Below are 12,516 nucleotides of genomic sequence, written 5' to 3'. Positions count from 1 at the left end.
CATTGTTTGCTTTAGCAATCAATGACATTACTATATAAATTTACCAAGTTGTGTAAAAACAGTTTATATGTTGATGACTTTGTCATTTACTATACGAGTAGTAATTTGAGACATGCTCAGAGAGTTTCTCAGTACTGCCATTTCAAATATATGTAGTTGGGCAAATTCAGTTGGATTTAAATTTTCAACTGATAAAACAAAAGCAATCGTCTTCTACAAAGACAAAAGGTGGATGAAGAACCAAACAATCAAACTGCATCTTTATAGCACTGAAATACAATTTTGTACAAAACAAAAAATCAAGTATCTAGGAGTAATATTTGATCAACATTTAAATTGGAAAGAGCACATCAAATACATTAAAGCCAAGACATCAAAGCCCTTACCATATTAAAAAAGTTATCACACACTAAATTGGGGAGCAAAGCGAGACATTTTTATTAATTATATATAAAGGCAACAGTCTTATCCTTATAGATTACTGCTGTCCAATAATATTCATCCGCCTCAGAATCTGCATTAAAATCTCTCGATGCAGTGGCACCATGAAGGCGTGCGATTGTGCACGGAGCTTTCCTCCGATCGTCCCCAACAAACTCACTTTTGGTGGAGGCAGGTGTTTTGCCCTTAAAACATCACCGTATTTAATAACAATACAAAGAGGTCTTTCAATGCAAGCGGGATCGTCTCCTGCAGCTTACTTACTGCTTCCAAAACTGTAATCAAGTAACAGCAGTTAATAGTACTAGCTCTTTTCCCAAAAAGAGCTAGATACATAATGAACATACATAATATGAATCCAATTTTTCACACCACCAATGGAATTGCCACCACCATGGATTTTAAATAGAGTAAAGATATGTACCTCCCTGTCTTACCTACTCAAAAAACAAATGACAAGTACGGAAATGTACCGCCAACATGCTTTGGAGCACATTAGAAGAAAAGGCGACAAATTTATGATATATACAGACGGCTCCAAAATAATGTTGGAGTAGGAGCATCTGCATATTCGAAAATATGTTAAGTAAAAAAGCCTACCTTCAATATCATCAGTATTTACTGCTGAAGTCACAGCCCATACAGATGGCTCTAGATATGATATCTGAGGCGAAGCAAGTGTGTCTGTTATTTTCAGTGACTCACGTAGCGCTATAGATGCAATAAGAACAGTATAAACCAGGAAACCAAATAGTACAGGAAATCCAAATAAAAATTCATCAACTCCTCCAATCAGAATATCAATGGAAATATGTTGGATCCCAGCACACGTGGGAATAAAAGGAAATGAATATTGCAGACTCTTGCTGCCAAATTAGCCTGCACTATCCCTCCAACAATTTCATATGCCCCAGTGTCAGACTGGGTAAAATCAGTTAAAACATTAATTTACCAGGATTGGAAAGAAGAATGGGCCTCGGTGCCAACAACAAATAAACTTAAAAAATATAAAAACTGAAGTCTATGCATGGAGGACATCCTCACAGGAGGAAGATCAAAAGAGGGTGATCCTAGCAAGGCTACGTATAGGACACACAAGATTCTCACATGGTCACTTGATGTCACACCACATGCTGACCCAGTGAAATGTAACAGTGTCCAAACACCCATGACAGTACAGCATTTGCTTGTTGAGTGCCCAAATTGGACCCAGCAAAGATCTATTTATTTTCTGCGGAGTTTCGGAAATGAAAAAATATTCTTGCTGAAAGCAGGGATTTTTCAATTATAAAATCATAAAATAAATTTTTTAAATAAGACGGGTTTTCTCAAATAGTCTAATACTTTTTCTTCTTCTTCTTCTTCTTCTTCTTCTTCTTCTTCTTCTTCTCAGGATTGATCCCTGAGAACCAGCCCGAGAAGAGTCTACTTGAGACTCAGAGGTCTGGAAAAACTAACCCCTATTAATAATAATAATCATAGTTCCCAGTCTGCTTGACTTATGAGCTTCGTTGTTCACTAAAAGGCCAATATTTTCTTAGTAGTTTATAATTTTTTTGTAATGGTGAGCTTTGCCAAACATTTTAAAAGTCCTTGAAGTTACTGATTTAAAAAATTTTTTGGTACAATAATGACAATAACTTTAATTTATGTACCAACTAACAGCAACTTAGTGTCATTTAATTTAATAAAACTGTGATCGTCTTATATGGCAAACATACCTCTAAACCTGCATTTTTACATGAAAAAAAGTGCTAAAGTGATTTTATTTACGTATATTATCCCTCCCAATTATTAACTGTATAGATAAGATATCCTATGGTAAAGAAAATGAATCCTAAAGGTACAATGATTCTGGAAGAGGTGTTGAGTAACCATGGTAACTGAGGATGTTTTCTGAAGGATTTTGGGAGGGAAGTGTCACTCTTCACAGTGAGATCTTTTGGTGTCACGGTGTGGTAGCAATTCTCACGTAGATAATTTATCACCACCAGAATCACAACAATTATGAAATCCATAGCAATGCAGAAAACAAACCATACGTCCACAAGCTGATGGAAGAAACCTTTGTTAAGTCATGAACGTAAAGTCTTAATGCATAAGTACTACATTAATCCCCATTACCCACAGTTCTTATATCCAATACAGGCAGTCCCCGGGTTACGACGCTTGTCAATAGACGTTATTTCCAGGGTTACGACGCCTACAACGCTCATCTGGGAGATGAAATATGAACACCAAAAAATGCAAAATAATCAATATTTGTTTTGGAAGTTTTTTTTTTTTGATGAAAAATGCCATAAGAATGCAGTTTACATAGTTTTCAATGTACCCAAAGCATTAAAAGTAAAGGTTTTCTTAAGGATTTTTGATGATGTTACGGCTTTTACGAACGATTTTTTCGGCTTTTCGACGCGTCTCAAGGACGGGGGAAAAAACCCCCCCCGTCGTAACCTGGGGACTGCCTGTAGTTCACCTTTACCCCAAAGTTTACCAGGCCATATGGTTAGTTAACATTAGTAGATTTTAATGCTTTATAAGTTTTCATCTTGCTTGAAAAAAAAAAATTGAGTACGTTACTCGCTGTAACCTGCGGCAAACTTGTAAAGTTTCTAAATTTCAAGAAAAACTTCATAGTGACACCTACGATAATTTACAATCATTTTTATTTTATTCATAACACTTGAGATTTTTGTACATACAGTACATATGTATATGTATATATATATATATATATATATATATATATATATATATATATATATATATATATATATATATATATATATATGATATATATATATATATATATATATATATATATATATATATATATATATATATATATATATATATAAATATATATATAGTATATAGATAGATATAGAGATAGATAGATAGATAGAGAGATATATATATATATAGGCGGTCCCCGGTTATGACGGGTCACAGGCTTACGACGTTCCGAGGTTACGAACGGGTCCAGCTTACGACGTTCCGAGGTTACGACGCTTTTTCTTAAATGTTCATTGAAAAATCCGCCCCTGGGTTTACGACGCTTGTTCCGAGGGTTACGACGCTGACGTTTCCCGACGCTCCCGAGTTTAACGACGCTTTTTAAAAAAAAAAAAAAAAAAAAAACGCATACTATGATAAGAATCCTTTAATTTTAGTTTAGCACAGTATATAAAATAAAAAAATAAAGTTTTTTGGTTTAGGTTTTTAACCACAAAACAAAAATTTTTTGAGGTTATGATGATTTTCAACAAAACTTTTTTTTATGTCGTATTTTTTACATTTTTTTTTAGTGACGCCTCATATGGCAGAAAAACTAGTTTTTTTCCCCGGGGGGGGGGGAAGCGAAATGAATACAACTAGCTTGGGATTGGCCGCAGGAATTTAATAACAGTCCCAAAAAGCGCAAAAATAATGAAAAAAAAAAATCATGCTTGTTTCCAGTATAAACATAATTAAAACAAAACTAAAAGTTTTCCTTTCTGGGGTTGAGATTTACAACGCAAATTCCCAAGGGTTAAAGAAGACGGTTTTTTTTATGCCTTTTTAACGGATTACCTCATACAACAGAAAAAAACAACTAGTTTTCTGAGGGGAGGGCACATAAAATTAATTTACGCTATTAAACTGTATGGTAACCATAGTCAAGGATAAGGAACGCATTCTCAAACAGTATACACATCCTTTAATACAAAAAACAAAAAGCAAAATATCATTGAAACATTATTTCACTTAAAGAATCCATTTATACTCTATTTAGACTTGATATAAAAACCATAGTTTTCTCTCTCTCTCTCTCTCTCTCTCTCTCTCTCTCTCTCTCTCTCTCTCTCTCTCTCTCTGTATTTTCCGACGAAAATAATCACTAATTAGTGTATTTGATGTTTATTTTCATGACTAAATACATTTTTATAATACAAGAATGATTTACTAATTTTCAAATATTAATTTTGATTAATACTGTATTAGTAAGTTTAATAAGTTGAAATGATATCCCATAATAAAAATAATAATTCTTTCTCTCTCTCTCTCTCTCTCTCTCTCTCTCCCTCTCTCTCTCTCTCTCTCTCTCTACTACAAAGATGTATGTTTTTTTTTGTATGATAAATAAATGATTTACCATTTTCAAATATTAATATTATTTTATACAGCAATAATATCAATTCATTAAAGAAAATACCATAGTGAGATAGTAAGATTTTAGCTTATATTTAAAAAATTATGGAAGAATGAAGGAAATCCCAGTCTTCTTCCAGTAACCTTTTCTCGAGATCCAGGTACTAAAACCCTGTCAAGATATATTCAAGTTCTGTGAGAGCCATGAGGGGGAAGAGCTGCAAGTGTTGCAATCACGTGTTCATGAAATTCCCCCCCCTCTCTCTCTCTCTCTCTCTCTCTCTCTCTCTCGTCTCTCTCTCTCCTCTCTCTCTCTCTCTCATTTACTGAGACTCGAGATTTTTATGTACTTGTACTATTTGTTTTTTAATACTTTCAAATAATAATAATAATAATAATAATAACTGTAATTACAAAATTCATATGTGATAGTATTTTAAAGAAATACAATAGGTACTAATCTATCCATGTCCACTTTTAATTAAGGTTAACTCTCTCTCTCTCTCTCTCTCTCTCTCTCTCTCTCTCTCTCTCTCTCTCTCTCACACAAGATAATAAATGTGTCATAGTGGTAACTCCTCCCTCTCTTTCGCTGGAAAAAGCGTTATAAGTATTTTTGAGAGAACAGAGAGAGATAAACACTCTCTCTCTCTCTCTCCTCTCTCTCTCTCTCTCTCTCTCTCTCTCTCTCTCTCTTTTACCAAGATGAAAGAATTTTTATGGTACTAGTATGTAAAATGTTTATTGATAATTTCAGTTATTTAATAATAATAATAATAAAACTTTAATTACAAATTCATAATGGTCGTATTTTAAAGAGATGAAAATGACCTTTTTCAATTCACTTGTAAGGATAATTCCTCTGTTTCTTACTGAGATGACGAGAATTTTATGGTAGATGCACGCGTTTATTATATTTTCAAATAATAATAATAATAATAATAGAAAGTAGTAAATAATACGATAACTAATTTCAAAGGAAAATTCTTCCTTTGTCTTTTTCTGTATCAATTTCCCTACCTCATAACTCCAGTGACACTCGAGCTTAACAATGCCATACAATGGGCAAGGAATTTAATGGTTTTATGGTAATCTCTCTCTCTCTCTCTCTCTCTCTCTCTCTCTCTCTCTCTCTTCTCTTCTCTCTCTTGTATTTTAATAAAAATATACAGTAATTTGTGAATACACAGTGTTGCCACATGAAAAAAAGTAAATTAGTGATGATTTTAGAGATACGGCCCTAAGAAAAATTGCTAATTAGTGAAATTTTTCCATGTGGACATGTTTTCAAGAACGTCGTTCCGGCTTACGACGTTTTATTTTCGGGTTACGAACGCGTCTTAAGAAACAAGAACCCCCGTTCCGTAAAAAAAAAAGTAACCCGGGGACTGCCTGTATATATATAATATATTATATATATATAATATATATATATAATAATATATATATATATATATATATATATATATATATATATGTTTACATATGAGGTCTGTGTATGGTTTGTGGATATGGGAGTAAGAGAGGACTACAAAATATACAAAAAGATACACTGCACCTATTGCATTAATAACAATGATATTCCTGTACCACTATAATATACATGAAGTAGTTTTAGCCTGTTGGTCTGTATTATTTTCTTGATTCACACTGAGTGTGTCTGAAGGATTTCGCTTTAGTGAGGGCTGAATATGAATAGGACAGAGTCCTTGAGCTGGACGACACCAAAGAAGTGGATGAGAAATACAAGACAGTAGCAAGAAATGCATCTCAGCTGAAGGGATATTCAGTACAGCATACAGAGTACTGATCAAGGCACACTGTAGCCAGAATCCTTTTCTTAATACTGCAACAAGTGAATATGTGTTTACACCATGATGATGATGCTATGCTATGTGTGTATATAATATATATATATATATATATATATATATATATATATATATATTTCTATATAATAATTAATATATATATATATATACAATATAAATATTTATAACATATATATATGTATATAGTATATGTAATATAATATAAGTATATAATAATATAGATATATATAATATATATTATATTTATATATATATATATATATATATATATATATATATATATATATATATATATATATATATATATATACAGCTTCGTCCCCGGGTTACGACAGGGGTTCCGTTCTTGAGACGCGTTGTAAAACCGAAAATCGTCGTAAGCTGGAACATCGTCAAACGTCCTAAGAAAACCTTAGTTTTAAAGCTTTGGGTGCATTGAAACTATGTAAATTGCATTCTTATTGCATTTTTCATCCAGAAAACCTTCAAATATTGATTATTTTGCATTTTTGGTGTCATATTTCTTGTGCCAGATCAGCGTTATAGGCGTCGTAACCCTGGGAATAAATTCTGATGTAATTGAAAAGCGCCTTAACCTCGGAACGTTGTAAGCTGAACCTGTCGTAACCCGGGGACTGCCTGTATATATATATATATATATATATATATATATATATATATATATATATATATATATACTACTATATATATATATATATATATATATATATATATATATATATATATAAAGGTGTGATATTTATGTTACAGAGCCCAAAAATAATTGAAAAAAAAAAATAAGCAGCATTGGCTGTGTTAGTAATGTTTTATCTTAGGAAATAAATTACTTATGCAGTCTAAACCTAAGAGCCAGGGTAAAAAAAAAAAAAAAAAACTATCCAGCACCTAGACCAGGCAAATTTTGAAGTCTGCCAACTTGAGAAAAATAATCAATGGAAAGAGAAAGACATGTAAATGCACGTTGTAAGATTTTTTTTTTTTTAAATCTCCCTACCTGCCATGGTAAGTTGAAAGTGACTATTTACAACCCCTTTTTGGGCCCCTTTTTACAGGACAATCTCAAGTTTTACCAGTTCAAACATGTTTCTTCTAATAATTTATTTTATTGTAAAATTATAATTAAGCTCACACAGTATCATAACAGATAAGAACTAAAATCGGTAACAAATTCCGAGTATATTTGTTTAAAATATTTATGTAAAAATACCGAGATTAAAGATGCAGTAACTTTTTTGGATTATACTTGTTTTTTCTAATATTTATTTGCAAAATTACATTTATAACTGATATATTATCATAAAAGATAAGAACCAAACCCAACAGCAGGTATATTTATGAGCAAATATATAAAAAGATGTCATGTGAGAGAGAGAAGCACAATACGCCTCCAAGTCAAGAAGTCAAGAACACAACTGACTCATGAGATGCCCACAAACGCTGACCAAGACAGTCTAAAAGTTGCCATTAGTCAATTCATGTAACCTTTTTCCTGCCTGATTCCTACAGATCGATGGCGTGTAATACTCACCATGACTTAATCCGCCCACCACCCAAAACCTATTATTATTAAGGTGTGTCCACACGGTCGAACAATGTCCGACGGACAAAAATTGTTACCAGTTAACAATTGTCTGCCGGTCTTTGCTTTGTGAGCAGAGTAAAAACATTGGTATACAACTTCATCTGGTACCACTGTCCGTTGCTATATCTACATCCATGGTTACAATGCTTATGACGTCATCCTGCTTCGTCTATGATATGGTAACAATGTTTGTCTGTCGGACACTGTTCGACCGTGTGGACGCACCTTTATTCATATGGTAATATCTGTCCATTAAGGGCTAACAAGCTACATAACTTCCAGTACATCTATGCCATTGTAGTTTGCAAATCATTAATTGCTATCTGACTGTCCATATCTAGAATTAGGTAGCTACTGGCAACAGAATCAGAATGAAAATAATTGTAGTATTGTACATTATTACAAAACCAATACAGGCAGTCCCCGGGTTATGACGGGGGTTCAGTTCTTGAGACGCGTTGTAAGCCGAAAATCGTTATAAACCGGAACATCGTAAAAAATCCTAAGAAAACCTAACTTTTAATGCTTTGGGTGCATTAATTAAAAACTATGTAAACTGCATTCTTATTGCATTTTTCATCCCAAAACCTTCAAATATTGATTATTTAGCATTTTTTGTGTCATATTTTTTGTGACAGATGAGTGTTGGAACATGCGTCGTAACCCTGGAAATAATTTCTGATGAATATAATTGAAAAGCGCCTTAACCTCGGAACGTCGTAAGCTGAACCCGTCGTAACCCGGGGACTGCCTACATAATTTTGACAGGTCTTTAAAAGTACAAGCATCAAAGGTTCTTTCATTCCTACCTTAAGGTACGCTGTTCTTGGCATCGCCTGATTTGTCTGAAGGAAAAGTGCAGCAAGCACTAAGAGTGCTGTTAGTGACACCATGATACGGTTTGTAAAGTCATCCAGAGGAAAGAAGAAAGTAAGATATGTGATTGTCATGAGTAACGTTGTAGGTACTACATAGCTGTGAAAATGAAAAAAAAAAAAATTACAAGCAATTCATATTTCACAAAAATTATATAACACATACAATCAAGTATATACATGTGCTTGTTTTATTACTGCATATACTTTATACACTAATGCCATTATTTTACTCATAGTAAAATAGGTAAAAATGTACAAATGAGTTACAGTTCAGGACTTTTCAGGCTTGCCTTAAGGATTTTGTTATTAAATGCAAACTGAAAAATTGTGCAAGGTATATAAGATGAATTTGGTCAGATTAGGCTGGAGGAGACTAAAAGGAATCGAGTACAGTATCTTGGGCTGAAGGCTTGCTGCATAGAACCTTTAATATTCTGTAAGTTGCACATACCTATGGAGATATGAAATACCAAATTTAACTTACAAAAAATTATGTACACTGGATTTCCATATTTAAAAATTTCAGATTTGAATTTATGTACATGCTTTAGTTTGCCTGGAATGTAATTAGTAGTACTCAAGTGCCAAACCTATTCTATATTACACTTGCACAAAAATTCAATGTATGTATTATAATTATAATACAACTGACATCCGAACCCCAAATAGTACTCGAACAGAGATCACTTGCACATTTAAATTTATCCAATACTTCTTGATAAATGCCAAACCACTTACGTGCCAGAAATGTAGTAGTTGTACAGATTGACAAATCTAATGTAGATTCTGATTTCACTTGCTCCTTGCGATTCTGAGTTTTCAGATTTCAGCTCATTTACGTTGTACTCTAAGAGACGACGCTTGCCCTAAACAGTATGTCATGGGGAATTGATTATTAAAAATACTAATTAGAGTAAAGAGTAAATGCACTGATAGTAGCAGTGAATTAATGCATAACAGTGTCAACTACTGACCAAGCAAAATGTTTCATTGGAATGAACAAACCACTGCTTTTATACAGACTTACATTTTGTAGTACCTGTATTCAATAAACAATGTTATTGTACTGCCAATGCCACAAGTTATTGCCTCACATATTTAGTCTCTGTAAAAGTGAGGTAACTAACTCATGCATGCCTGTGGATGTCAGGAAGCAGGCACAGCAGTAATAATATTTCTATCTGATAAACAAAAGCCTGGTAAGCCTGGGGAACCTCCTAGCAAATGACTAAGGCATATATATAAATGAATTTGAAATAAAAACTTATATACATTTAAAAAAGTTACTGCAAGACTTAAGATTTAAAAAAACTAGGTCCTGGATAAGTTCCTCACTCCATATATTTCGTGAAACAGTATTTAAGTTGTAACCTACCACAAAGTTCACTCCAGTAGTATTCAGCTTTACACTTTTGATTCCATGAGTTGATCGAATGATAAGTTGGCAAGTTTGAACATCAAATGGGTACATTGAAAGGTCAAATAAACAGTTAGATGTTACCGTTAGTGTCCTCTGATCAACAATGTTATTTTCACTTCCTTTGTACAGTTCATCTGTGGAAGGATGAAAGATCCATCAGATAATTATACTAGCTCATCTTTTCAAATCCTTCACACTAGGTTATTTAGCGTTTACAATACAGTTGGGAGTTTTTTTTAGCAATACTGTATATTGTATGACAGACTGACAAAAATCTCATACAGTAATATTATTTTTTTATGTTTTAATTCAACATTTCATCATTTTTTTAAATCCAAAAATCACACAAATAATGAAATTATTTTAAGCATGCATACAATGAATATGAATAACATATAAAAGCTGGAAACACCTCAGAAAGAGGAGCTGGTTAGGTAATAACAGTATCATTAATGCAAGGCAAGAATCTTTGATGCTTTTAGGTAGGTTAAAGTTGTTCAAAGTAACAATACGGAAAAAGGCTTACTGATCTTTCCAAATTACAGTAACATAAAATGGTAAACTATATAAATTTGTGGGAATTTAAAGCAACATAAAATACAAATCTTTCTTATAACTGATAGATTGCAATGCTCTTACAAATCTTGAAATAATCAATGTAGCTTTGTATAACCTGTTGAGCCTTTGCATTAAAGTTTGGATTGCTTTGGTACATGAAAAAAATTTCTAATGCCTCCAATTTCTTATCAACACACTACTGCTTTGTTCTACTACTTATTATTAGCTTGCAAATATTTGTTGTTGCTTTTTATGATTAATCTGGTATTATGCCAGTATGGGTTCTTGCAAATGTTTACAGTAATTCTAACCTTCTTTTAAGCGGGATAAGTGGTCAGGAAGAGGTCCTGAATTTCGTTTCACATAGACCTGAGACACCCTTTCCTCAATGTTCACCTTGCTTCCGGATCCTTCTTCATGGAATACTTTCGGACGCCAAACTACACTATTGCCACCCACCAAGTTCATTTCCATATTATCCTGTTGGTATGGAATATCTGGTGTAGCTAAGATCCTATATTAGAGCCTGCATGCATGTCCTCTAGATATTTTCTTGCTCACAGCAATTCCACAGTTGCCAACTTAAACAAACCTGTGCTTCACACTTAATTTAAAAATTATAAAAAAAAATGGTAGCGTAGCAAACGCTTTCATAACAAGCTGATAAGTAGAAGTCTGGTAAGTTGAAGTTACTTACGGTATATACAAAATTTTCAGTCAAGTGTTATAAGAAGGAAAATGTCTTCACTTTCTTATGTGTTTAATAACAATAAATACATAAAAAGGCATCATGGAGAGGTGACATCTGTGACTGGTAATTTGTTATTTTTTATGCCAAAATACAGTAAATTAATTTTAAAAATCACGGCATACTGTTAAAACTCCCGCAAACTCCTGAATACTATTTGATGTTGGAGACAATATTTACCATGAAAATACATGTACTAGGTAAATAAATTGTTCATGTGAATATGACAGTGGTGAAATGGTGACAAATAATGATGGTGATCGATACTTGGCAACACAGTTATAAATGCAAGAAACTAAGTACATTTTCAAATATTCAATTTTGATAATAATACACAGTAGCTACGTACTGTATATGTTTAAAACCACTGTAAGTATAGTTTACTACTGGGAATACTATGTATGTACTTAATACTGTACATATTTGTACAGTATTAAGCATATGTATACTTACTGTACTTTATGCAAAACTTATGTTGAACATGTTTGTGCATAATTAGTAAGTAGGTGTACTTAAATGTTATTGATGGTACACATGCACCAACAAATAGTATAACTCCTACACTCAAATTCAAACTATTAAAATCGACTAAACCTTTAGATTTGAAAATGTCAGCCTGGAATCCCTCCAAGTATATGAGGCTATCATGTCGAAGGCAAACATGAGATCTAGCAGCGAAAAAGCCCTGATGGAGGTGATATTTATCTGTACTTCAATGATGACTGCTGTGTTATTGGCCTGCTGTGGTGGGAGTTCAGGAACGTAGGAGTCAGGTATCTGTAATATTCAAAGATAGGTACTTCGTGTAAAGGGAAAGACTGGCTTAAAAGTAGCAGTACTGTGCTAACATTACTGATGAACAGTTTAACCAGATCAAATGGCTAACATTCTTAATTCTCAGAGGC

At 33.0% G+C, this 12,516-nt stretch overlaps 1 protein-coding gene across 1 annotated transcript in view; it reads right to left on the bottom strand.

Annotated features, from left to right (window-relative positions):
- Positions 1–2,219: 2,219 nt before the first annotated feature.
- Positions 2,220–12,516, bottom strand: part of LOC135196619 (uncharacterized) — a 15,120-nt gene continuing 4,823 nt past the window's right edge. The window contains exons 3-8 of the mRNA XM_064223460.1: positions 12,206–12,388; positions 11,175–11,343; positions 10,261–10,439; positions 9,624–9,751; positions 8,817–8,982; positions 2,220–2,492 (exon numbers count right to left, since the gene is read on the bottom strand). Of these exons, the coding sequence (XP_064079530.1) occupies positions 2,220–2,492; positions 8,817–8,982; positions 9,624–9,751; positions 10,261–10,439; positions 11,175–11,343; positions 12,206–12,388 (1,098 nt within the window). The remainder of the gene's footprint in view (positions 2,493–8,816; positions 8,983–9,623; positions 9,752–10,260; positions 10,440–11,174; positions 11,344–12,205; positions 12,389–12,516) is intronic.

The sequence above is a fragment of the Macrobrachium nipponense genome, chromosome 18 (genome assembly GCF_015104395.2).
Source record: "Macrobrachium nipponense isolate FS-2020 chromosome 18, ASM1510439v2, whole genome shotgun sequence".
Taxonomy (NCBI): Eukaryota; Metazoa; Arthropoda; class Malacostraca; order Decapoda; family Palaemonidae; genus Macrobrachium; species Macrobrachium nipponense.
Note: the sequence above shows the minus strand (reverse complement) of the source record. Positions and strands in the feature narration are given on the sequence as shown.